This window comes from Balaenoptera ricei, chromosome 16, assembly GCF_028023285.1.
Source record: "Balaenoptera ricei isolate mBalRic1 chromosome 16, mBalRic1.hap2, whole genome shotgun sequence".
Taxonomy (NCBI): Eukaryota; Metazoa; Chordata; class Mammalia; order Artiodactyla; family Balaenopteridae; genus Balaenoptera; species Balaenoptera ricei.
Window position 1 is genome coordinate 30,266,865 of NC_082654.1, and position 27,163 is coordinate 30,294,027.

Below are 27,163 nucleotides of genomic sequence, written 5' to 3' on the forward strand. Positions count from 1 at the left end.
CCGAGCCTCAGTGCCCCTCGTCTGGGGCTTACACGAGGGGCTGCACGACCATGGTCAGCACAGGGCTTGGCACACAGGAGCCCTAGAGAATTAGCAGCACGATGATTACTCTCCGGAGGCCTGGAGACGCAGAACTTCTGCCTGGTTAACAGGTGACCTCCCGCGACTCGGCCTGGTGTGGACGGGGCCAGGCTGGGCTGTGGGCAGCTCAGCGTCCCCTGTTTAGTCATGGCCCAGGGCCAAGTACGGCAGCTGGGCTGCGGCTCCTCCTCTCTTCCTGCTTTCTCCCTGCTCCTCCCCCTGCCTGGAGAGGCACGAAAAGCTGCTTGCAAGCAAATTCTTGGCCTAGCCCGGGGCAGAAATGGCTGCATGTGGCCGAGGGCTCTGCAGGGCCGTGGGCGCCTCTCCCCGCCCGGCTTGGAGACGAGCTCACTCCGACGCCCGGGGACGTCTGAAACCGGAGTACGATGCGGTGGTAATAGGAGCAGGTAAAGTGGGCTGGGCCGGAGCTGAGGGGCCGAAGGGCGGCCCCGCTCAGAAGCCCCTCGCGTCCCTCTACTCTGGCACAAGCTGGCCAGGAGTTGGGATGAGAGCAGGTGCTGGTGTGGAAAGCGCACCTGTCTGCGGGCAGATGCCAGGGTTCTGGGGTTGGCTTTGCTGTCGACTCACTGTGTGGCCTGGGGCAGATTCTTGCCCTCTCCGGGCTTGGGTCTTCCCATCTAGAATGACCAGGGAGGACTAGGTGAATTAAGGGGTTTCCATGTATCTCCTGTGAAATTAGCTAGTTGCCACCATATTCTTGGAAAGCATATGGTACGTAAGGTTTGGAAGGAAAGAGCCCTGGGACAACAGACGTGTGAAATCCAGCTGCCCCAAGTGCCCTGAGTTCTGGTCACCACCACCTGACCACTGAGACTCCCCCCCACCGCCCCAGCCGAGGACACTGCAGTTGCTCCATAAAGGGGAGCATAAAGGAAAAAATAGAAATGAGTCCCAGAGATCCTCCTGCCTATGCGCAGAGGGTGACAGCCCCTGTTGCCTTGCCTGCCTGGGCACGTGGGAGACCTGCTGCAGGGCCCCGCTATGCTTTGCTGAGCCCCAGGCTGCAGGGCACCTGATTCCACCGCGAGTGTGTGAGGCTGCGGGCCAGGACCAGGCTGCTTTCCTCGGGGCCCTCCACTCACACTCACACAGAGCCCCCAATTTCAGCTTCTGACATTATTTCCAACTGGGTTTATACAGAGCAACCGTGACAGGCCTGGAAGGACATGCTCGTCACACAGCTTTAAAGCTGCGTCCCTGTTGGGGCATTTCTTCATTTTTACCCCTACAAAGAGCAGCCGTGTGCTGGCAAATGTTTACCAGAGGAAATTTTCCTCTCCAGGGAAAATGTGTGCATATATATCCATACGTAAGTTTATTATAAATATGGAAGTAAAAGAAGTGTAGGACTTCCCTGGTGGCACAGTGGTTAGGAATCCGCCTGCCAATGCAGAGGACACGGGTTTGAGCCCTGGTCTGGGAAGATCCCACATGCCGTGGAGCAACTAAGCCCGTGCGCCACAACTACTGAGCCTGTGCTCTAGAGCCCGCGAGCCACAACTACTGAAGCCTTCGTGCCTAGAGCCCGTGCTCCTCAACAAGAGAAGCCACCGCAATGAGAAGCCTGCGCACCACAATGAAGAGTGGCCCCCGCTCACCCCAACTGGAGAAAGCCCGTGCGCAGCAACGAAGACCCAAAAGAGCCAAAAATAAATAAATTAAATTAAAAAAAAAAAAAAAAAGTGTAGCACACAGTTTTGCAGATAAAAAATACAATACCCTAAATTCCAGGTAGCCAATCCATTCTTACCAAGTACGTGTGACTTTTGCCAAACTCAGTAACCAACCTGTGGTTGCAATTTGACAAATGAAAATAGTTCTGAAAGGAATGTTGTTTGATATTTGTATTTACTTTAAACAGCAGAAAGAAAGTGAAAGATTTGTCTGAACTTCACTCCTTCCTCAACGATGGGAATGACTTTGCTCAATCAGATAATGTTTCTCAAACACTGGAAGAACAGTTCCTCGATTTTTTGCACCATTTCACAATGTAACAGTTACAGACACAACTGCCGTTAAGTTTAATCTACATTATTAGCAGATTCTCCATCACTTTCTTAAGTCTGACAACCAAAAACATAATAACTCAAGCCCTGGTGTGTAATGTTTGCAGATTTCCATAGTGTGAATACTCCCACTGTGGCCTTTTTCAAAGTTACCAATATGATGTCACCAAAGGTGAATTTGGGAGAGAGATGCAGCCAAGGATCATCATGTAGCATGGCCCCTGAATGGGTCTATAGAGGGAAATAACCGTGAAAGCATAGCCAACCGTTAAAGCAAAGTAAAACAATTAGGAAGTGACAAGCTTTGAGTGTTTATTACCTTTGTTTTTAATATAATTATTTCATTGTAAGTTGATGTAATTTAATTTTTTACCAGGGGCTGCGTTTGGCAACTATCTCACCAACTTCCAGGGCTGGGGGACTCCTGCTCCAGCCCCCACTGACTGGGCTCAGGAAATGGAAGTGCCTCCCACCTTTCCTGCCCTTGGTGACAGCCCAGCCCTGCTGTCTCTTGGCAGAGAGGGTTGATCGTAGGTCCCCAGATACTTGGGTGAATTGCCACAAGTGTGTGAGTCTCAGGCCTGAGTTTTTCTTTGACATTGCTTCTCTAATTGCTGGTTTGAAGGCATTTCCAGCCTGAGTGAGGAACACAGTGGCATCTTCTAAGATAAAGATTATCTCTGCTCCGTGAAGTCACACTGGTAACCTGGGAGCCCCCTTAAAGAGGACCCTGATTTAGTCATTTGACTAAATTTGCCTAAGAATGACCCAAGGAACTTGTTAAAATGCAGTTCCTGGGCCCCCTACCTGTTGATTAGGATTCTGAGGAAGTCAGCACATCTAACCAACACTTGGAATGGATCTGATGGAGGCGTCTGCAGCCCACACATTCAAGAACCCACGTTCAGACAGCTTCTCTCCAGAGCTCCCCGGTGCCTGCTGCATAAGGAACCCTGCAGTCTGGCCTGGAGATAAGCTGAGCCCGAGCCCACCCCTTAAGACTCCTTCACGGGGAAAGGAGAGGTCACCAGAAGCCGCAGGAAGGCTCAGCCAGGACTGGGGGTGGGGGAGTGGGGGAGGGCAGAGGAACTTGGGCTGTTGGATCCTCGACCTTTGCCCTTTGAGGTCTGTTTGTGCATTTGTGGGCTTACATGTGATGATTGAACTGGACCTTGTTGTCTGGAAGCCTTTATTAGTTTTCCAAGATTTATGATCAGCACTGATGAAAAGGCAGCTACGTTTTATTGTCTGCTAAGGGACAGGTGCTTTACATGCATTACTGCTTATCCTCCCTTCAACACTGCAGGTCCGGCAGGCCCTCTGTTTTTACACGTGAGGAAGACAGCAGAAGCCAGGATGAGCCCAGGACAGTCTGCCTTTAATTTGTCATATGTATTTGAGAGCAGGACTTTCCAAATTTCAGGTTGCAATCCATGCATTCATGATTCCCTTTCGTCATATTTTTTAAACTTTCTTAAGAAAATTATCAAAAACATATTAAAAATAGTACTATATCAATCAGCATTTTTAAATGAAATATAATCAAGTAGATCATCACATGCTTATCACATGATTTAATATTAGTTCCTGAAACTTTTGTTTCTGTGAAACACATTTATTTGGAGGGGGGTGGTGTCAGGTCACAGAGTAAAATGCATTTCTTCCTCAGATCATGGTCAAAGAGGTTTAAAAAACTCCGTTTCAGAGATTCCTTTAATGGATGATAAATTGGCTCAATGACCTCGAAAATTCTGGGGGTCTCTATGTGGAAAGTGTAAAACAAAACCAGTTCAGCCATGAGAAATCCATCATGTGGGTCATTGCTGCCTCCTATTTGGGGATGTTTGTCAATTTAATGGCTGAGCCTTTTATTAGAGTCAACGCTGGGTTCAGGTTGGCGCTCAGAGAACATAGTTATCTTCTGGCATCTTTGAAGACTCAGAGTGACTTCCTACCACCAAAGAGAAGCATGTGCCGTGTGTCCCGGGGGAGGCCTGGCCCCCGTCCCTGAAAGCAACCAGGGCCTGTTCTCTGCCCATCGAGGACTTCTCCAGCTGCTGCATTTTATTCTGAGACTAAGGAAAGGGCAGGCCCCAACCCCAGGGCCCCATGTGCTCGGCCTGTGGGTCTGAGACCACCTGCATCAGAATGACCAGGGAGCTTCTGTGAAGTGCGTCCTGGTCCATGCCCCCAACCTGCTGAGTAGATTCTGGGAAGGGGTTGGGGAATCGGTGTTTACCTGAGTTCTCCTGTGATCCTGAAGCTTCTCAGAGCTGGAGAGGCACTTGCTGGCAGTGGGCTTGGTGTGGAACATGGGATCCCAAGCCAAGTTTCAGGGCTCCTACCCCAGGGGCAGCCTGCCTAAAATTTTTGGAGAGAAACTTTATAATAGACAAATCTGCCCAGTCAGCTGGCACCCCTGAAGCGCGCCGAGCTCCTCTAGCGCACGTCAAAGCCGTATGTGTTTCATTCATTCTGAGCTTTTCCTGTTTTATTTGGGGAACGCTGGGAATTGACAGAGACGCCCCTTCTGGGGCGCTGTTGTGAGCCACACTTGGGCACAACAAGCCGTGCCTGGCGGCAGCTGTCCACAGGACCGGCACTCACCCGGACGGCTGGTGATTCCATGCCAGCCACGGACATCCGGCATCACCGTACAGCCTCGCCTCCCCCTCTTCCCTGCAAGTCAACTGTCACACTCCCTCTGACAGTCACCCGCTCATCCCCAAGTGCCAGAAGTCCAGCAATGCGAGGCTTCATGGGATAGTTTTCATCCAATGACTGTGGATTTCTCCCTGTCCACACTCCAGCATGAGCCACTGGCCAAGCCAGGGTGACAGGACTTTTTTCAGTTCAGGGCAAGAACCAGGGTTATCTGACTCCCCAAAGACTGGTGTCTTACAGCATTGAGCTAGATGCTGTTCCAACATCGAGGTACAGGTGAGGGGGTCCCCCAAGTTCTGCTACCTCTCCAGGATCTTCATGGGCATGGGGACGGGGTGGGTGGCCACACTTCTCAAGGAATGTGTCTGTCTGCCCACTGACCACTGTCGCTTTCCTCCCCCCTCCTCCTTCTCGTTGCAGGACACAACGGGCTGGTGGCTGTGAGTCCCTCCCACTCTGCCCCTCTTCATTGGTCCCTGGGTGTGTGGCCCTCAGCAGGAGTGTAAGGAAGCCAGCAGGATGAAGGCCGAGGGGGAGGAGGAAAGGCCGGCTAGTCCTCGCGCCCTGGTGCTGACCAGCGGCTGGCTCGAATGGACATCTGCAGTTACTAAGGAGGATATCAGGGGCTCCCTTGTTCTCCTCTCCTTAATGCTCATAGGTTTCCCCCATGACCTTTCAAAAGCGAGGTGATAAATAGCTGGGAAAGTGTGTAATGGGCATAGCCTGGGAGGCAGGTTGGAGCCTGGAGGGTCAGGTAACTGGGGCTGGGGGGCCTTTGACTCCAGATGGTGGGCTGTCCTTGTGTACAGACCCCATGTTCCCCAGCTAGGTTTAGGCCAGGTACCAACCTGGGGAACACAGCAGCTATACACGGTCCAAAGTGTGCCCTGGAGACAGCGAGGAAGCCGACCTAGCAGAGGAAGCAGGGCCCTGCCCCAGCACAGGTGACTTCTGGGTCCCAAGCTGAGCCAGGCCAGGGTTACCCTAAGGCTGTGCTTCTCAGACCAGAGTCCATGTACCCCTAGGAGGCCACAGTGTGTGCTAGAGGGGTTCAGGCCACAAGCCTAACATGGAGCATCTTCCTGAAGCAGCGGCCGCTCTAGAATATCAATGCAGGGGGCTCAGCAGCATGGAGAGCCAGGAGACCTGTGTTAAATCTTAAGACTTTCCCTGACATAGCAGTTTTACTTGAACATTTCACAGGGGACATTATTTAACTCAACCGATCAGTAATTTAAAACATTGATTTTGTATTAATACCAACGTGGGTTTGTCCCCAGCTCTGCCACTTTCCATTTGAGAAGGTTAAGGCGAGTCAGTTTATCTCTCTGAGCCATGGTAAAATGAGAATTAAAATGCCCACCCTCACCGAATTGAGGTGAAGGGAATAGACGATGTGCCCCAAGGACCCAGCTCATAGAGCCTTACACAAATGGTGAGCATGGGGACACCGTGGGGCGTCCCAGGATAAGAGGTATAGGAAGAACTTACTCTAGGACGTGCACTTCTGTTGGCTGATTTGGGGAGAGCCTAAGGAAGTAGGGGTTGGCTCTAGATTGGATACTGTCAGAGTGGGGGCAGCCCTGTGAGCAGGCATCTCAGTAACCGTGTGTGCGGGGAGAGGAGACTAGGGTGAGGAGAGCAGTCACGGTGTACACGTAGCGTCACTCACCTTGGCCGAGAGAGGGGGCATTTGGTATTTTGTGGTGGCCCAGTAGACCCTGTCTCGTTTGTGCTTAGACACAATTGTGAAGTGGGCTTGCTCTGTCCCATTTTGTCATGGTCTAGATTATCCCTGTCTGCGGTCATCATTGTGAGATTGTTCACGTCTAATGGGAGAAACAGGGCTTACCTCTGAGGGCCAGGCCACCTTCTGAACGTCATGTTGGGCTGCTCTTTTCTCCTTTCTCGTTAGGATGTGTCAGGAGTGTAGATCCTGGGTCCAGACCGCCCGGGTTCAGTTCCTGACACCTCTACTCATCAGTTCCGTGATCCTGAGCTATTAGCCTCACTGAGCCTCGGTTTCCTCCTCCGTGAAATGGGGAGAACCACGGTGCCGACCTCTAGGGTGGATAATATGAGATGATGCTCGCACGGTGTCTGGCACATTGTAGTCGCCAAGCGAACTTTCTAAGAAGTCTGCCTTCAGCGCTACACCATCCCTGTTGTCACCTTGGGGGTGGTAGCTGTCTTGGTGTGAGGACCAGCATTTTAGGTCTGTAGACTCAGGACTAATTCAGTTCAACAAATATTTATTGATTTTCCACTAAGTGCTAGAGAAAAATTAATCCCCCCCACATCATTTGTTCCCCGAAATAAGGCTGTGCTATAATCATGGCTTCATTGATTGGACACGTCCCATGTGCCAGGGACCCCGTGTAAGCCCCTTCTAGGGACCAGCTCAGAGAATTCTCACAGCGGCCCCATGAAGCAGTCAAAGTGGGTGTTAGTATCATCAGCCCCATTTTTGCACATGAGGAAACTGAGGCTGGATGGATTAGGTACTGAGGCCGCCCCAGCAGAAAAGAGAAAGGGGAGTGGAACCTGGGCGGTCTGGCTCAGCACTCACAAGGCAAGGTCACCGTGCTGCCTGCCTCAGGCCAGTGAGGAGAGCGAGGCTTGCCACCCCACCTCCCCAGGAGATGGGCAAGAGTTCACAGAGGCACTGGACCTTGCAGGAGGGAAGGTCACCTCGGGCTGGGAAGTGGAGGGGCAGGGGCAATTATGTCAGGTCTTAGAGAACATCTGGCGGGGGGGGGGGCGGGGAGTGTGAAAATTTATGGGTGGCAGGGGGAAGGGCATCTCAGAGGCAGGAACAGCTTGAGCCAGCCCTGTGGGGAGGACCCTGAGAGTGCGGGTCAGCCCCCAGGGGTAAAGGGAGGGCCCTGTGTGCCCCGCCCCAGGCGGCATACCTGCAGAGACTGGGGGTGAACACGGCAGTCTTCGAGCGACGCCACGTGATCGGGGGTGCAGCTGTCACAGAGGAAATAATCCCAGGTGAGCCATGGAGGTGGGTGCGGGGCGTGGGGGGGACCACTGGTGACCCCCGGTTACTGTCTTCATCCGATTCGTTTTCAGGGTTTAAGTTCTCCCGAGCATCCTACCTCCTCAGCCTGCTACGACCGCAGATTTACGCCGACCTGGAGCTGAAGGTAGAGCGTGTGTGTGCGTGTGTGTGTGTGTGTGTGTGTGTGTGTCCACCTGCTCCATGGCTTGGAGGCTGGGGAAGTGGGCAGTTGCTATTCTTCCCTCCGAGGATGTGTCTATCTCCCATGGTCTCCGTAGTGCCTGCCCACAAATGGGCTTTGTCTGGCCCACCCAGTGTCTTAAAGATCAGGAAATTTCATACACAAATCAAACCTCTCGAAGAACAAGCTTTGTCAACATCAGGCCCATGTTCCTACATGCTGTACCGGCTGGCCCTTTACATGGATTCGGTCCCAGCTCTGCTTTGTCACATCACTTCCCGGGGTCTGTCCGGCCCCCATAGGAAACCTGCTAGGACCCTTGGGCATCTGAGTTTGCGAAGCTGCCTTAGGACCTGAGCTGATTTCTGCCCTCATTACACATGAGAGCCTGTCACCGTCCTCGGCAGCTTGAGCAGGAAGTCGGCCTCGGGGACTTTCACCTCTCTGGGCTCCTGGGCCATTTTGAGGGCATCCTGAGAACTCACAGTCTGCCTCTGTCGACTCCTCTTAGCCTCACCTTGGTCCACAGTCTTGCCCCCCGCTCTTTCAGATTCCTTCACCCCCTCACTGCCTCTTTGACAAACTTGGTCATGCATTCCGGGAGCCCACTTAGCTTTACCTGCTCGGTGCCTCTGTCACCCACCGCTTGGAGAAAAGGTCCCCTGTGCCATCTGTATATGACGCTGACGGCACTTCAGCACCAACTTTGCCCTAAATTTTAAATTAGTAAGACATTAATCCACTGCCACCCATTAAAGAAATTATTCTTTGAGCCCCTAAGAGAGACACAGAGAGAGAACACACACCTGTCACCAGCCAGGACTGGATGAAACCCTGCCAAGGCCTGGGAATGGGTCTGTGGACTTCCGTGCAAACCAGACGATAGCTGAAGGCAATTTTCAGACACACCAATTATGCAGAGTGGCAAGTGTGAGGGGAGGGGTGGGGGTAGACCCTTCTTTTGAAAAATCTAATTTATGAAAGCTGAGGATCACAGAACAGAAATTTTCACGTAATTATTCTCTTTATTTTTTTAAAAAAGTTACTGATTTGAAAATGGTATTCTCATAGGGTTCCTTTAACTAGCAGCTCCCAAGTGAATTGAGTATATCCTTTGACCTCTGATCTTGGGCTGCATTAATAGGAGAACGGTGCTCAGATCAAGGGGGGAAGCAGTCCGGCTGCATGATGCACAGAACTAATCCCATCCGGAGTGCGGGGTACCTTATTTTAACAGGACGTTGACAACTCAGAAGATACCTATAGGAGGGCAACTCTTCCTCTTTCTAGGAATATTCTGTTTCCAAAACAATAAGAAAGAGCATTTATTTTACCAGTGTCACATCTTGGGCTACGAGCTTTCATGCTCTGTCACTTGGTCCTCGTCTGTGAGACAAGAGCAGGTAGTGTCCCCATTTTATGATGAGGGAACCGAGATTCAGGGGGGTTAAGTTCACACACTAGGAAGTGACCAAGAGCTTGAGCCAGGTCTAACTGACTCCTCCTCCTTGTTCTGTGAGGTGCCGCCGCCGTGGGCACCTTGATAGCCACTCAGCTCAGCCTCGTGCACCTCCAGGCACTTCGCCGATGACAGTGGACCAGGTCACAGGCATAAGCTCTTCCAGCAGCTCCGGCCTCGGTACAGCACGGGACTGAGATTGCAGACTCCGGAACCTAACTGGTCGGTTTTGAATCCCTGCTCTGCTGTTACCAGCTGTATGACTTAGCCTGGTGGTGCCTCATCTTTCTCATCTGTAAGATGGAGATGTAATAGTACCTGCCTCATAAGGCTGTTGTAGTGGTTGGTGTTTGCTAATCATTAGTGCAGTGCCCGGGGCATGGTCAGTGCTCGACAACTGTCAACTAGTATTATTGGGTTGGCCAAAAATTTCATTCGTTTTTTCCATAAGATGTTATGGAAAAATCCAAGCGGACTTTTTGGCCAACCCAATATTACGCCCATTTGTCAGTTGAGAAAACTGAGGCTCCAGAAGGACCTGTGGCCTGCTACTTCCTAACAGACCTTCCCACTGTGGGCCTGTACCCGATTAGACTGAGCTCTACTTGAGCCAGAGGATGACTCCGCCAACCTGCTTGGGGCCTCACTGGGCCTGTTTTCCAAGTCTCAGTTTCCCCAGCTGTCGAAGAGATCATCTCCCAGTTCTATCCACCTGGATAGTAAGCTTGCTTTTACAGTGGCCCCACAGTGAGTCATGGGATCCAGACAAGGAGCTCTTGCCCTGGGAGTATGTGTTGGAGGTGAGGGGGTGTCTTTCATCCTGTATCAGCCAGCAGCTGCCTTCCCCAACTCTCCCTGGACCAGCCTTGACCTCATTCAAGTGGCACCCCCTTGTCCTCCCTCCCGCCCTGCACTCACCTTCTGGCTCCCGACCCCATCCCTTTGCTCCTGCTTTCCTCGGAAATCTCTCTAAGGCAGGGCTCTCAAATTTTCAGGTCCCTCAGAACAATCTGGGCAACTGGTGGGAAAGTGGTTCTTGCTCAGAGGAACTAAGGGTGATTCTGTGGGACTATGGTGGGCCCAGGAGCCAATGATTCTGAAGCAGGAGGACCCCAGAGCACAACTCTGAGACCCACACCCCTTAAATCTCCCATTTCTCTGGTCCCTAATACACAGCTTGTCCCTTCCAGCAATTTCCAGCCAGCATGGCTGTAGATGCTGAGAAATCCCATGGGTAAATCAGAAGCGTTTTGTTTTTTACAAGAGGGAAACTGCGTGATCTGAGCACATCTAACGGGGATAATCTAACAGTGGTTTAACAGCCCCTTCTTATTCTGACACCACATCATCAAAACCATCAAGAATAACAACGGCTCCCTTTATGAGAGAAAGTCCTGGAATCAGATAAATAAATTAATCCTGTTCAATTATTGAGACTTGAAACAACCCTTGGGATCCTCTTGGGTCCCATTTTCGGTGGACGGAGGTTACTGATTCATTCATTCAGCAAATGCTTCTGAGCACCTGCCCTGTGCCAGGCCCTGGGAGAGGCGTGTGGGGAGACGGTGGTGAGGGAAGGGGGCACGGCTTCTGCTCTTAGTGAGAGGACTTCAGGGAGAAGTAAGTGCCACCTAAAGAAAGGAAAATAAAGCAATGTGACAGTGAGGAACTGGAGGTCCAGCCTGGACTGGTGACCAGGAAAACCTCCCTGAAGGGGTGACGTTTGAGCTAGCATTCGAATGCCAAGAAGTCACCAGCCCTGTGGCCATCTGAGCAGAAAGCGTTGCAGTCAGAGGGAAGTGAAGGTGGACAGGCCCAAGGGAAAGGAAGGTCATGTGGCCAGAGCAGACAGTGCCCGGCGGAGAGGCAGCAGATGGTGTGAGAGAGGGGCAGGGGCCAGAGGAGACAGGGCCTCGCGCGCTGTAAGGAAGGGCCTGCGCTTTATCCTGAGCGCAGGGGGCAGACAGCAGAGGTGTTAAATCGAGAAGTGGAGTGATGGGATTTATGACTTTATGAAAGGTCATAACACCTGCTGGATGGTGTGGATTGTGGTGGAAGCAGCTGTGGTCGCAGGGCGGTGGCTCACGAGGTGGTGGCTCAGGCTGAGTCAGGGCGGGGGGATGTGGACCAGGTCTGGAGGCTGAGCTGTGAGACTTGGTGACGGATGGGATGCCAAGGGTGAGAGACACAGAGGAACTAACGACGCCACCTGGGTAGTAAAGAGTTCACTGTATCAAGAAGAACCAAGCTGGAAGTTCCTCCAGTTTGGAATCAAAGGCATTCCCCATCTTAGTGTTAGAAAGGATCCTGCGGGTCTCCCAGCCTGCCCCTACCAACGCTCAGACTCACCTCCGCAGAATGCTCAACCGTGGAGATCCTGCCACCTGGAACAGCTGTGGTTTGGGGAAGCTTCTGCTGTAATTATTGGAAAGATCTCTTTTGGTTTCCTCGTGTTTTTCTAAAACTTCTGCTCACAGATCTCATTTCGGGGGCAGGGGATGGGGGTGGGGAACTTGCTACTCAGGTGACATTTGAGCAAAGACCTCAAAGAGGTGAGGGAGCAGACCAAGTATCTGGGGAAAGAAGTCTCTAAACGCCAAATTCGTCAAGTTGCACACATTAAATACATACAGCTCTTTGTATGTCAATTATACCTCAATAAAGTGGTTTAAGAAAAAAGAAGTCTGTAGCGGGAGCAGTAAGTCTTATTTGTGGAGGTAGCACAGGCCCTTTTTGTTTTATCTCCACCTTCTTTGAAGAAGTAAATGTACTCTTGGAAAGTTCTGTGTGCTAGTCAAATATTTGTAAATCAAATCATATTTTCAACGCATCAAGGGAACTTCCATTTAAAGTGACCCTGGAGTAAATGAGTCTGCAAAGTAAATAAGTTGTTTCTGATGTGAATGATTTATCCACCTTGTAAATACGGATTTTCACATGACCGTGGCTTTCTTGTGTCTTTCTCAGTTTTAATTATTTATTTCTGAAATGGGGGCATTTAAAGACTAGCCCTGAGAGCCAGGGCTTTGGAGTCACAGGGGTGTGGTTTCGAAACCAGGATCCACCTCCCCATGTGACCTTGGACAAGTTATGTCACTTCTCTGAGCCTCTGCTGTTGCATTTGTACAATGAGGATGATATACTTACAGAGCTGTTGTGATGTAACCATTGTAAACCCTAGCACAGTCCCTGGCACTGGGTGGGGTGGCGTGGTATGGTCTGCCATAGGGTGCCTGCGCAAGAGGGCTTTTTATACACTTGTATCAAAATGGGAACCAGGACCACAGGCCTTGGGAACCTGCATGCAGGTACCTAAGTGGTCACACAAACACAATCAGAGAAGGGTCATGGGCAGATCCCTTCAAATGTTACCTGTGCTATCTGTGTTCTGCAGAAACACGGGCTGAGGCTTCATCTTCGAAACCCCCACTCATTCACACCTATGCTGGAAGAGGGCACAGCGGGCAAGGTGCCCAGGTCCCTTCTGCTGGGCACAGACATGGCAGAAAACCAGAAGCAGATTGCCCAGTTCTCACGGAAGGATGCCCAGGTAGGGAAGATGACCAGAGACTGATCTCCTCCATCTCAGCCCAGTGGCTGCTCTTGAAAAAAAATGGGCTTGGTTGGAGTTGTCCTAGAGCAGGTTGTCAAAGGCCACAAGGGCGTGGACAGGCCACCTCATCCGCCCTAGGAGGGCTCCAGTCTGTGCCAGCCTTTGATCTTGGGCACTGCAGAGAGAAGGGGTGGAGGACAGTGGTTAAGACCAGTGAGCACTGGAGACCCTCAAACCTGTGTGTGTTCAGCCTGAGGCCACTGTTCAGGTGGCCTCCGCCTGAACTTCAGAGGGGAGTCCGCTGATATGTCCTTATGCTCTATGTGCTTTCTACCTCTCCTGCTTTCGGACAGAATTCCAAGTGCTCATCAATATTAAACCACATGAAGGCCAAAAAGAAGAAGGGGAGATCAGAGACAGTTAAGGATAGAACACACCGGATCAGGAATTTAGGACAAGAGCATCGTAATAAATATTCATTTATTTTGGCATCATCCCCTGGCAGCCCAAGGCAAGCATGTGTCCATGACGGCGAGCAGGTCTGGTGAAAGGGAGCGCACACATCTGATGGAGAAGGCACATTTCTTTTCCTAGGATTGCACTGTGAGGAATTTGCTGGATAGCTTCGTCTAGATGAGTTGTTCAATGTAACGGGCCCGGTGCGATTGGTTTTACAGATATAAAAAGATTCTTTGAATGGCCATTTTTTGTACCAAGCCTAGATACAAGCTGAAGGCATAGCATTAACTCATATCTTGGTGGAAACATTTTTATAAGAAGAACCTGGGTTTGGTTTTTTGTTTTTTGTTTTTCCATGTGTGTTTCTTTTTGTTGTGTTAATCTAGTACTGGGTAAAACCGAGAAAACCACAGACACAGCATCTCTCTTCACCCAGTGGTCTCCAAACACTGGCTGATGATCAAGTCAACCAAAAAAAGTGCTTTTCGAGTGATTCTTTTGTGCAGTGAGTTGGGGTCCGCTGCCTACACCCTCTCTTCCAAGTCCTGCTTGTCTCAGATGCACTAGAGAGGATTCAGGACAAGGCCAGGTCCCTGGGCCTATAGAGCAGTGGCCTTGGCCGTGTGTGGCCGTGGCCCTGTGTGCTGGTGACCACAGGAGCAGGAGGCAGAGGCCACATCCCACTGTGGAAAGTAAGGAGCTGAATTCTGGTTTTGTCTTTGCACGTTGTCACATTAAAGACCTGCTGCAGAGAAAGCTGTTTACCTTCATTTTAATCAAGATTCTCCAATGTACTTCAACACAGAGCTTTTCTTTATGTAACAGTTGTTGAAGTTCCATGGGTATATCCATGAGTCTAGATGAACCAAAAATTAAAAGCTCTCGGCTGAGAATTAAGACAGGGCCTCGGGTAGCACGGGTGTCCATCCTTGCTCCTGTCGCCCATCCAGGGAAGGGGGTGTGGGGGTCATAACCAGGCTGTCAAAATGGATTCTGTTGCGGGAGGTTGTGGGGTGAAGGGATGCAAGTTTCTGTCCCTGCTGATGACAAGAGGATGCGGGAGACTTGCAGCCCAGGAAGGAACAGTCAGCGTGCTGGAATACACGCAGAGAGAGCTTACTTTTATCAGTAAGATATAGAAAGACAGGACAGAGAAGGGAAACTTTTAAGTGGTTTTTGGTTTATCACAGAGACCACTTCCTAGGATACTTGAGGTTTCCGTGGCTGACGACTGGTCTTGGCCCGCATCAACCCCCTTGTCCCTGCCACTACATGGTGGCCCTCCTACTACCCAGGCTCTCTCTGACCTCCCCTAGTGTTGACATCAGCGCACAGACCTAGAACTGGGAGTAACCCAGCACAGCCAGGCTGAGCCACGCTGGGCGTGAGGCTTGAGGAATCAAGGCTCAGCTGGGGGGCAGCAGGCCACATGGGGCAGCTGGAGGGCCAAGCATGGGGACAGTGTCTTTGTGGGATTCTAGGCAATGGGGCCTTGACTCGGAGCTCTGTTCCAGGCCTTTCCCAAATATGAGGCCTTCATGAATCGCTTGGCGTTAGCCATTGACCCTCTGCTGGACGCAGCCCCGGTGGACATGGAGGCCTTCCAGCGGGGCTCCCTGCTGCAGAGGCTCAAGTCGCTCTCCACCCTCAAGCCCCTGTTGCAGGCGGGTAAGTCCAAGGGCAGGCATCTGGGCATGATGAGAACCTTCATGTGACTGAGCCCATTTTCTCCACAATTGGACGTAAGCCTGGACCTCCAAGGCAGCCTGCCAACTGCCATCGATTAATAGGGGCCACCTGGAGCACTTTAAGTGACATAGTTTTAGGATGCCGTGCTCTAAAAATAGAGCCTGAGCCAAAGGCTTATGTGCAAGTAGTTCATTTTGAAAGGGGATCCCAGGGAAAGGAGGAGAAACGGGAAAGAGGGAGAGTCGATACCATGGTGCGTTACTGAGCTGGCCACCACTGTGGCTGATGAGGTCCTTCTCAGAGGTCCTTCCCTCTGAGAAGCCTTAGGAAATGCACATGAGGACATGCCCAAGAGAAGAAAGGGGAAACATTTACCCATTGGGTTCTGTCCCCCAGTGGTCAGAGGTTGCCCCCTGGGGTATTAACTCCCACATGAGGCATTAACTTCTGGGTTGTGCATCCATGGGTGCCAAGCGGGTTCCCGTGGGTGTCCTGTCGTGGTGCCAGAGAAGCCCCAGGGAAGAAATGAAGAGGCGCATCTTCAGGTCTGAGGCGGGATGCTGTCAGGTTGCACTGTGTGAAGCTGACCAGAGCCTGCACGGAGCTCGTCAGCATAGGCAGGGCTGGAATGAGAGATGGGGCCAAGAGAGTTTGAAGAGATGCCCCCATACAAGAAGGATGCTAGGTTATTGGGCTCAGCAAGAAAAATATCTGTGATGAATTAGTGATGTCTGCCGTGGGTATGAGAATGGAAGTTTCACCAAACCTGCTATTATTTTCTACCACTCCTCTAGGGTACAAAAACCAGTTTAGCTTCTATATTCTAGAAAAATACTGCATCACTTAGCTGTGGTCACAAAATTGCTGCATAACAGACTACAAAATTCCAGTGGCATATAAAAATAAACATTTATTTCTCAAGTGTCTGCATGGCTCAGCTGATCCCAGCTGGGCTGAGCTGATCTGGTCTGGTCTCATGCATGTGTCTGTGGCTGGCGCAGCTCTGTTCCTGGTGCCTCTAATCCTCTTCTTGGAAGCCACAGGTTAGTCCAGGCGTGGCCTTCTTATGTCAATGACAGAAGCACAGAGGGCAAGCCCCAATGTGCAGGCCAGTTTCAAGCCTCTGACTGCATCACATCAGTAAACATTCCACTGGCCAAGCAAATCGTTTGAGCCCAGAATCAAGGGGCAGGGCGGTCAACTTAGCTAGGGAGGGAAGCAGTGCAGAGTTACATGGCAAAGTGTGTGGACACGGGGAGGGGTGAAGGGTCAGAGCCAGTAGAATCTACCCAAGATGCCAAAAGTAGACATCGCCTCCCAGATTACCAGTCCAAGGAGCGTCATACAATAAACATTCATGTAGTAAATATTTATCGAGCATCTGCTATGTGCCAGGCACCAAGCTGGGCACTGGGGCTACAATGCCTAGGGTTCATGACCTCTGCCTTCAAGGTCCTAGTGCCCAGTTACTCTCGGAGATAGTTTGAATCAGTATCAGAGGAATGGATTAGCCAAGCTGCTGCTTCCCAGGGTGCGGCCTTATAGAACTCAAAGTAGGGGAATAAGATACAAATTAAAAATTGCCCACAAATAATTCTAACAGGTAAAATGTATTAAGTGCCTATGGAAATGCTTTAGAAATGCTCTGCATACCTCGTTTAATCCTCCCAATAGCTCTTAGGGGTACAGGGTATTTTGTACTCCCAGTTTACAGGTAAAGAGACAGGTGCAGAGACATTATGGATGAGTGTTCCCTTCTTGCCTGTCTCAGTTTACATTTCATGGATCTCCTCCCTTAGGTCGCATCCTGGGAGCCCAGCTGCCCCAGTATTACCAGGTCCTCACAGCTCCAGCTGTCAAGGTGAGGGGCTCCCCAGCCTCAGGCTGGACCTCGCAGTGAGGGGGCCTCTGCTCCCGAGGTAAGCCCTTCTCCTGGCTGTCTTGCTGTCCCAGGTGCTGGATCAGTGGTTTGAGTCTGAGCCTCTAAAAGCTACTCTAGCAACGGATGCTGTGATTGGAGCCATGACAAGTCCCTACATTCCGGGGAGTGGGTGAGTGTGGCAGGTGAGGTGGGGCAGCAGGCGTGGAGCAGATTCCCCCAGGAGAGCGATAACTATCGTTCCTTGAGCTCACCCAGTGAGCCAGGCAGGAGCCAAGCATTTCACACAGGATTCATTTAAGCCTCAAAGCAACATCTGAGAGCCGTGGTTCAGAGGAGGGAAGTATCCCTCCCAAAGTCACACAGCGAGTAAGTGGCAGAGCTGATTTCCAGCCCAAGTTGTCTGACCTCCCCCCAACCCCAGCCCGAGTCTTTCTTCTTAGCCACTACCCCCTACTGCTTCAGTAGAAACACCTCTGTCCTGCTTCCTGTGATATCTCAACATGAGTATCTTCTTCCCTATCATCTATCTATCTATCATCTATCTATCTATCTATCTATCTATCTATCTACCTATCTACCTACATATCTATCTACCTATCTACCTACCTATCTATCTTTCTATCTACCTATCTACCTATCATCTCTTCCCTTCCCACAAAGCCCTGTTGCCTGTCCCTCTCCCGCAGACCCTTTCCCTGGCTTCCAGGACTCGCACACACACAGATACCTTCACATGGATGGGAAGCTGCCTTTCTCCTTGTGAGCGGGGGGTGTGCTGACAGCCTCATCCGAGAGGGGGCAGTCAGACACAGTGAAGTGTGTAGTTGTTGTATGATTTAATGAGCCCCTATAGGAGCAGGAATGGAGGGGTGTGTGTGTGTGTGTGTGTGTATGTTGTGTGTGTGTTTTGTGTGTGTGTTGTGGGTGCGTGTTGTATGTGCGTGTGTGTTGTGTGTGTTGTGTGTGTGTGTTGTGGGTGCGTGTTGTGTGTGCGTGTTGTGTGTGTTGTGTGTGTTGTGTGTTTGTGTGTTTTGTATGTGTGTTGTGCATGTGTTGTGTGTGTGTGTTTTGTGTGTGTGTTTGTGTGTTTTGTATGTGTGTTGTGTGTGTGTTGTGCATGTGGTGTGTGTGTGTGTGTGTGTGTGTGTGTGTGTGTGTGTGTTGGGATAGAGGATGCTGCCGAGTCTTGGGCCATTTCCCGTGCACCACCAGAAGATGCAGCTAGAAGCTATCAGTGTGGCTTATCTCTGAAGGGATGAGAGCACACTTTGGAAGTGGTTTTTCAACACACACTAAGCCAGCCCCAAATTCCCCAGGGCCATGGAAAAGTGGGAGTTGGCAGCAGTTGCAACATCTTGGCCAAGATCAACCAGCCAATTTAGATTTTCCAGCTGGGGCCTCTGGTCCTTTTCTCTGTGGGTATTCAGGAGGCTTAGCTACTGCCCAGTTTGTGAAATGGGCCTTTAAGTCATTTGTTTTTTCATTAATTCTTTCAATAAATATCGATGGAACACTTGCCTTGGGACTAGGTCCGGGGACACGGTAGTGAATGGGGTTGAAATCCTAATGGGGGAGGTAGACACAGAGCAAGGAGTGGAATGGAGAGAGGAAGAGATGTTTCATCTGAGACTCTAAGGACAGCAGGAATTAGCCAAATAAAAGAAGAGGGAGGAAGGGGTTTCTAGATTCTGGAACAGCACGTGCAAATGTAGGAGCTGCAAGTGGATTATATGATCTATTCAAGGCACTGAGAGGTTTGGCTTAATAGGAGTGCGGGGTGTGGGGGAGTGTAGGGAGGGACGAGGCTGACGAGCAGGCAGGAGCCCTGAAGGCCAGTTTTGGAGACTGGCCATCGCCCTCAGAGCACCGACAAGCCAGTGAAGGCTTGAAAAGAGCTGAGTGACAGGAGCATAGCTGAGTTTTGAGACTGGGCTCCAGGTTCTACGTGGAGAAAGGTCTACAGGGAAGAACGAGTGGGAGAAGGTGGTCCAATTAGGAGGACATTACTGCAGCAACTTAAGAAAGAGAAGAGAGTGGCCTGGACCCGGGAGGAAACAGCAGGGAGTGGGGCCTTGGAAAGTTCCTTGGGAGGCACTCGACGATGTAGGTGGTGAGGGCCTAGTAGGAGGCAAGACACCCAGTTTTCTGTTGGAAACTGAAGGTGCCATTCACTGGGATGGAGAAGACTGATGGAGAAACAGGTCGGGGAGTGGGGACAAGGGGATGGGTTTAAGATGCCTACCCAAAGCCACGCCAGTGGAGATATCTGTGGGTAGCTGGGCGTACAGGCTGGCGCTCAGGAGAGAGCTGGAGAGGCGGGTTTGGACATCGCTGCCACATTGTTGGAACCAAAGCTCTGCCCCCAGACGTTTACAGGGGGAGAGGATGCAGAATGGGAAGCGAAGGGCTCTTGCAAGAGTCTCGAGCTCATTTAAAGGATAGTCGGACAGGGCTGGATGGGGGCAGGGAGGGGCTGAAGATACAGGACGGGAAGGACTCTCTGCACCTAGAGCTCTGACGAGATTAAACCCCACCTCCAGCCACTGATTCTGATGATCTGTCCTCAGGTATGTGTTACTCCATCACGTGATGGGGGGTCTGGAGGGGATGCGGGGGGCCTGGGGCTACGTCCAGGGTGGCATGGGTGCCCTCTCCGACGCCATCGCAAGCTCAGCCACCGCACACGGAGCAAGTGTCTTCACTGAAAAGGTGAACAGCCCCTCTACCCCACCCCAATTTTTGGCAAGGATCTTAGAATAGAACAAAGTCTCGGAGTTGGAGGGTCCCTCATTTTACTGATGGACAAGGCTGGGCTCAGAATCGAGGAGCTCGGGCTCTGCAGCCCATACTGCTGTCAGCCAGGTCCCAGTTCCTCTGCCTACCCCCTTTGAATTCGCAGCCACTATCCCACATTTGGGCTGAGCCTTTGCGTTGCAGGGGTGGGCTAACGCCTCACCAGGAGCTGCAGAAAATTGGGGCCGGGGTTGAGGAGGCATGAGTGCCTAGGAGCAACATGGACAGTGGAAATCCTCCACGACTCAACCTGCATTTCCCTGCCCGGGGATCCTGGGGGCTCCTTCCCATGGCTTTAGACAGTGGCTAAGGTGCAGGTGAGCAGTGGAGGGCGCGTTCAAGGAGTCGTGCTGCAAGACGGCTCGGAGGTGAGGAGCAAAGTGGTGCTGTCCAACGCGTCGCCACAGATCACCTTCCTGAAGCTGACGCCACAGGTGAGGCTGGGGGTGGAGGTGAGATGTCTGCCTGGGGTTGGAATGTGGAGGGATCAAGGGGACCAGGGCTGCATCAGGGTGGGAGATGCGAGTGCCAAGTCTCTCCGCATGTGGGGAAATCTGTCTTCTCTCCTTACCTAACGGGCAGGGAGCAAAGAGCAAAGAAGCCTCACAGGTGAGGGGAAAGGTCCGGGGAGGTGAGGGGACCGAGGCCAGGCAGTTGGCAATTGGCAGAGCCAGAGCTAGAACTCAGGTCTGACTTTCAACCCAGAGTTACTTCTACAGCTTTCCTACTATCCTGATTTCTCCCCTCTAACCAGCTCTAATTCCACTGTTTGTGTCAGTGATCTGTTGCCACATGAATGTTGCATAACAACCACACAGCTTCTGGGCATATAACAAGAAATACGGATTTAGCACACAGTGCGGGAGAAATCAGTTGATCTTGGCTGAGTTCAAGTGATCTGGGCTAACTCATGCAATCCTCCAGCAGCTGCGGGTCACTAGCGGGCCCTGCTGATGGCTGTGGCTAATCCAGCGGTCTCTGTCAGAATGTCCAGGATGACGCAGCTCTGCCCCATGTGTCTCTCATCCCCCGGCACGGTAGTCCAGATCTGGCGAAAGGCAAAATTGAGCAAACTCAATCACGCAAGTGCTTCTGTTTGTATCCTATTTGCTAACATTAGCTTTGTCTCATGGCCAAGCTCAGTCACAGTGGGAGGGCAATAAAAAGGGGTGTGCATACAAGGAGGGTTGGGGACTTGGGGCAGTTTTTGCAATTGATCACACCTTCCCTGTCCCCCAAAGATATGATAATAGGTGTATGAGCATGGAGCTCCCAGCGATTTGGGGATTATTCTTGGGGGCAAGGCACCACTTTTTCTGAGTGATTCCACTAATCAAATTCAGCAAACATCAGTTCAAAAGCATCTTGAGACAATTTTGAGATCATCAAGACTTCCAAGAGCTTACAGACCAGAGGTGAAAGACGCTGCAGCCCATGGGCCATATCCGTAGCAGGAGCTGGTGTGGGCCGTTTACAGCCAGGACGCTGGCAGACTGCAAAGGAAGAAGTGGTTAGCGCTGAGCGGGAGGGGTCCAGGAGGGCTTCACAGAGGAAGTGGTTTGGCCGAGCTCTGAGGGAGGGAGAGGGTCTCCAGCAGTAGAGGTTGAGGGGCCAGTCTGAGCAAAGGAGGAAAGCAGCCCCCTTGGGGCCTTGGCCACCCCCAGGGTAGAACCTTCTTCTTTCAGGAGTGGCTTCCTGAGGAGTTTGTGGAGAGAATCTCCCAGCTGGACACCCAGTCGCCTGTTACCAAGATCAATGGTAAGAGGCACACCAGATTGTAGAGCTGTTTCTTTTGAGGTTATCTGAGTGAGAAATCTCCATGTCTGGGAAAGACTGGCCTGCATCATCATCTCTATCCCCTGCCCCACAGCCTGCCCCCCAGTTTGAAGGTGAAACACTTTTTCATACTTTTTCTTTCCAGCCCACCATGTGGGTGAGCAGGTGATGGGTAGAGATAGAGGAACCTGGGGGGCTAAGGACACAGGCCTTTGGGCCCTGACCCTCCTCTTTGGTCCCTCAGTGGCTGTCGACAGGCTGCCTGACTTCCTGGCGGCCCCCAATGCTCCCAAGGGCCAGCCGCTGCCCCATCACCAGTGCTCCATCCACCTCAACTGTGAGGACACCCTCCTTCTCCATCGGGCTTTTGAAGACGCCATGGATGGCCTGCCTTCCCACAGGTGGGGGCCCTGGAGACACTTGAGCCCCTGGTTAGAGCACAGGAGGTGTGGTGGGACGGCAGGGACCGCTGCTCATTCACCGCCCTGGCCTGGGAGGGACCGGAGAGCCCGGAGCCTGCAGGTCTGGCCGGGGACAGGGGCCTGGAGATGAGGGAGCTCCCCGTGGGTGGTCTGGACTGTCCTGGTGGTCACCGAGCCCGTGCAGGCAAACACCACCATGACCTTACAGAGATCATCGGCCCGGCCCCGGCATCCTCCCATCTCAGGCCTTCATTTTGTCCCGTCATCTCAGAGTGGCTCCCCAGCCCCTTCCCTCGGGCAGGTGCTGCTCCGCAGGCCCCACCCTCTCTCCTCCCCGTGTCGCACGCAGACCTATGATTGAGCTCTGCATCCCTTCCTCGCTGGACCCCACGCTGGCTCCCCCCGGCTGCCACGTCATCTCCCTCTTCACTCAGTACACGCCCTACACGCTGGCTGCAGGCAAGGCCTGGGACGAGCAGGAGAGAAACGCTCACGCAGACAGAGGTAAGGAGGGCTGGGCCGCCCTGGCTCCACAGTGACAGCTGGCCGAGCGTCCCGAACGGCCTCCTCTCCTCCTGACTGCCCCATTCAGGATTAGCACCTGCAAGTTCTGTGCCAAGGAGAGAGGAGTACGCAGGGAAACCTAAATCAACACAGTGAGTACCTGCTGGGGTCAGGCCCTGGGCGAAGAAAGCCAAAAAGACACAGTTCCTGCCCTCAGGTTGCTCACAGACCAGCGGGGGAGACTAACAAACCAATCTCACAGTACAAGGGACTGTGGGAACCAAAGGAGGAAGCTGTGAACCAGAGAGACAGGAGAGCTTTCCAAAGGAAGGGACATTTGAGCTGGGTTTTAAAGGATGAATAGGAGTTGACCAGGCAGCAAAGTGCATTCCAAGCAAAAGAAATAACTTGAGCAGAGCAATGAGGTGAAGAAATTTTTGCATGTTCAAGGGGAGACAAGTATTTAGGGTTGGAGTAAAAAGGTGGAAAAGAGTGGGAGGCTCGACTAGCCTGACACCCATTGGCCTCTGTAATGAATTGTTTATTTGCCTGTGGACTGTTTTTGTTTTTTTGCTTATTGAGGTATAATTTGCATATGAAGAAATATCCATTTTAGGTGTAGAGTTTAATGAATTTAGTAAATATGCCGAGCTGTACAATCGTAACGCCTCTTCTTTCTCCTAACACCATGTCGTTTTCCTTTGTTTGGCACCCAGTGTGTGATTGCATTGAGGCCTATGCCCCTGGCTTCAAGCGCTCCGTGGTGGGCAGAGACATCCTCACACCCCCTGACTTGGAGAGAGTCTTTGGGCTTCCTGGGGGGGTGAGTACAGGACTGGGGTCTCTCGTCACACTCTCCCTGTACCCCGACTCCCTGGCATGCCCGCTCGGCTTTATCTTGTCCCTCCACACCCAGCCTTCAGCAGGAAGAGAGGACAGAGGCAGAGACCACAGCAGAGAGGGGACAGAGACACGGTCAGATTTAGGCAGTGAGGGAGGAGTGAGGGGAGGCAGCACCCGCTGAGCAGGTCACCAGGACTGCGGCCCTTCCGCCTGGATGTCCATGTCAGCCCCTCCCATCTGCCTCTCTTCAGAGGGACCTCCCCTCCCCCAGGCGGCATGTGCTCACACTTCTGTTATCAAAAACTCACTGAGCCTGGAGGCAGGGGGATGGGGCAGGAGGCCAGGTCAAATACAGCAGTGACTAGCTTCGTATGGCTATTGAGCCCTTAAATGTGGCCAGGCCAAAATGAGATGTGCTTCGAGTATAAAGTGCACCCCAGATTGCAAAGACCGAGTACAGAAAAATGTAGCATGTCTCATCAATAATTTTAATACCAACCACGTGTTGAAGTGATAATACTTTGGATCTATTGGGTTAAATTAAATATATCATTTAATTGGGTTAAATTAAATATATTATTAATATTAATTTCACCAGTTTCCTTTTAAGTGTTAATGTGGCTACTGGAGAATCTAAAATTACATGTGTGGCTCCCGTTATATATTTACTGGACAGCGCTGGGCCGGATAGAGAGTGAGGGAGGCCAGGCAGTGGGAAGGGAAGGGAAAGGGTGGAGGCGGAAGGCTTGGGCAGGTGGATTGAGAAGTCTTGATAAATGTGCATGCAGAGGACGGGTGGAGGGGACGTAAAGGGTCCACCTGAAGGCCAAGGAGGGGGAGGTGACGCCATCCACGGAGGCAGGGAAGACGGGACAGGAGCCGACTCGAGGGAAGAGGACGAGCTCAGTTTGGGACACGTTGATGGGGCAGGTGAAGGCCATCCCCACGGTGATGTCCAGCAGATGTTGGTCTTCTTGTCCAGACCTGCCCCGCAGGTGTGCCCTTCCCCTTCCCCCACACCTCCTCCCTCCTCGGCTGGTCTGACCCAGGCCAGTGGGGCAGAACCGCGCTCAGCTCCCAGTATCCATCTGCCATTTACTGTGACCTTGGAACCCCAGGGCACAAGCTCAGCTGGGTGTCTTGGCCAAAGAAACATGTGCCAGCAGTCAAAATAAATCAACTTCCTCTGTTTTTCAAACAGAGTGAGGGGGATTCATAGTCCACAGCAACATCTTTAAAATTTCCGTTTTCTTTCCCATTCAGTTTCCTTACCCTCTGAAGATGCTCCCTACCCTTCTTCCTTCTTGAAAAATGCCTCTAGGAAACTTCACCCCCAGCCCTAGGACTTGTGCCTATTCTCTCTCTTCCCCTCCTCATTCTGCATCACAAGAGCCCGAGAAAACATCCTGGAAGGAGAAGAACCTTCCTTGGAGAACAGGGGAGGGGAATGGGTGGAGACTATAACACTCCTATGTTAACGACTGTGGCCCTGCCTCCTGCAGAATATATTCCACTGCGCCATGGCCCTGGACCAGCTGTACTTTGCCCGCCCTGTGCCCCTGCACTCCAGCTACCGCTGCCCTGTCCAGGGCCTGTATCTCTGCGGAAGTGGGGCCCATCCTGGTGAGTGACCCTCGGTCCCATTACCCTGTGTGGGAGTCGAGGGCTGGCAGAGGCTTGCAGACAGGGGAGCAGGGTAAACAAGAGCGGAGGTGAGAGGGAGGGAACTCCCAGGAGAACAAGCCATCACCCACGTTGAGAATTCTCCGGCCACAACCCTCGGGTTAACTCGCCCCCTCCCCACGAGGCCTGGGGATACGTCCCAGTGGAGGCATCTCTCCAAGTTCCCACGGTGGGTTGTGTAAGACGCACGCCTCTAAATTCCCCATCCGTATTTGAGACCAGTAAGGATCGGCAAAGTTCAGTTTCTCAATTTGAAAATTCTTCCCTGCTCCCCTCCCAGGCCTACTGACCCCACGGAAGCTCATCTCATATAGATGCTTCCTCTGAGCTATGTGGGCCCTGGCCTCCCAGACAGGGTCCATACTTCCATGACTTCCTCTCGAATCCTTAATCCCTCATTCTAGTTTCACGTGCTGGGAGTCTCGCCATCTGGCCCATTGGCTCTCAGGCTTGGGGGGCAGAGGGAGGGGGCCACTTGCTTGGACCAGGCACCTGGCCCTTCCTGCACTGATGCAGGGGAGTCCAGGATCTGTCTTAATAATCATCCCAGGTGGTTCTGATACCCACGGCCCCAGCATCACCCTTTAGGCGTCCCTGCTCTGCTTTGTGGCTGGTGCCTCAGCAAGTCCCGTGGGGGGGCGGAGGGGTGGGAGGGGGGTGAGCACAGCTTTGTTTCATGGGAGACTCCCTTCCAGGAGGAGGTGTCATGGGAGCCGCTGGACGCAATGCAGCTCACGTGGTCTTTAGGGACCTCAGGAGCATGTGACCCCAAACCAAGTCTGACCCAGGAAGATGAATTCACCCTTGAGATGTTAAGTCTCCATTGGGTCAGCTTCCCAGGATATGGCTTGAGGCAGGCAAGTCCTCAAGGCTCAAGCCACTACTCTAGAGAAAACGTACAAGTTACATTGGGTCCTAGTTAACCTTGCATCTATGGCTTCTTGAATGAACTGGTTTTGTTTTATATCGATAGTTTGCATTTTTCTGTGTATTAGTACAATAGGTAATATGTTATAACCGGATGGGATAAACTGGTCTGGGATACTCAGTAATCTCACAACATCAGCTCCAAACAGTCCGTCTGATCAACAAGCATCCTCTCCACACTGTTGGGCCCCCTCTACCAGCTGATTGAAGGACTGCCCTGGGGAGGCCCAGTCTACTGCCGTCACATTTCTGGCAAACTGTATAAGAAAGGACACAATTCCCCAGTGCCCTACAAAGTCACCCACAGGGGCCTTGGCCTGAGCAGTGCATGCCTCTCAGGCCGTCAAAACCGCCAGAGTCAGAGTGAGTGCGAGGTGGGTGTAGCTGAGGGCCATCTGGGGACCCACATTCCCAGTTCTGGAGATTCAACCTCTTACTTCCCATGAGCGAGCCATACCTGTCACATCACTAAAATCTTTCCACATAAACCTATGTTATTCTGAAGTGAGTTGTGTTGTCACTCTTGATCAGAAAGTGTCACACAAATGTCCCCATGGTAATCCAGCTTCTTCCATCCCAGCAGCCAAGGCCGTGGTCCAGAGCCCCCATCAGCAGAGGAGGTGCAGCGTTCCCTGGGGCATCACCTCCCTCCTTTTCCTGGGCAAATTTATACAGACTAACAAATACCTGCCTTATTACTTAACCTCGATAAACCCAGATTTGTCATCTGTAAAAGAGTTGTTTTAAAGATCAGATAAGACAATAGATCATGGTTTAGTCCACTATCTGGCACAAGATAAGCATTTGGTACACGGTGGTGGTCTTGCTGCTAATATTGTTGGTGGAGATATTATTGTCATTTCTGGATTCTGCAGAAAACAGTCTTTTTGACATCCTTTTTTTAACAAGGCACCAGATTGAAACCAGCCCACTAGAAGCAGTGTGACCAGGGCAGAGCAGAGCAATCTTTGGGTCCACCAAGCTCTTCCCACAATAAGGGCTGTCAATCTTGTCCCCTACCCCTGCTTCATGCAGCATTGGTACAACTAAATTTTTGAGCTTGTTGAAAATTTGGTTTTGGTCTGGTTTCTAAGATTTGCTTTTCTCAAAAGACTTGCCAGGGCCCAAGAGGGGGAAAATGTAAGGAAGAAAGAAAGAAGGAAAGAAGGGTGGGAGGGAGGGAGGGAAGAAGGAAAGCTATGTGGTGAGGGCA

At 51.8% G+C, this 27,163-nt stretch overlaps 1 protein-coding gene across 2 annotated transcripts; it reads left to right on the top strand.

Moving 5' to 3' along the window:
- Nucleotides 1–302: 302 nt before the first annotated feature.
- On the top strand, nt 303–26,454 carry PYROXD2 (pyridine nucleotide-disulphide oxidoreductase domain 2). Of its 2 annotated transcripts, XM_059901086.1 has the most exons (16): nt 303–488; nt 5,193–5,212; nt 7,676–7,769; nt 7,851–7,924; nt 12,814–12,969; nt 14,946–15,099; nt 16,920–16,981; nt 17,074–17,171; nt 19,570–19,711; nt 20,095–20,229; nt 21,481–21,553; nt 21,816–21,972; nt 22,343–22,497; nt 23,214–23,320; nt 24,843–24,963; nt 25,719–26,454. In XM_059901086.1, exons 1-16 carry the CDS (start codon nt 362–364, stop codon nt 25,787–25,789), a joined length of 1,746 nt encoding a protein of 581 aa, XP_059757069.1. In that variant the 5' UTR covers nt 303–361; the 3' UTR covers nt 25,790–26,454. The 2 variants fall into 2 exon arrangements, with proteins under 2 accessions (XP_059757069.1, XP_059757070.1); XM_059901087.1 differs by lacking the exon at nt 12,814–12,969.
- The last annotated feature ends 709 nt before the right edge of the window (nt 26,455–27,163 follow it).

Excerpts from the sequence above, each read along its gene's own strand:
- PYROXD2 (XM_059901086.1), top strand. The coding sequence starts at position 362 with ATGGCTGCATGTGGCCGAGGGCTCTGCAGGGCCGTGGGCGCCTCTCCC. Across the intron at positions 17,172-19,569 it reads CCCTACATTCCGGGGAGTGG|GTATGTGTTACTCCATCACG; the intron begins GTGAGTGTGGCA and ends ATCTGTCCTCAG. Across the intron at positions 23,321-24,842 it reads TCTTTGGGCTTCCTGGGGGG|AATATATTCCACTGCGCCAT; the intron begins GTGAGTACAGGA and ends TGCCTCCTGCAG.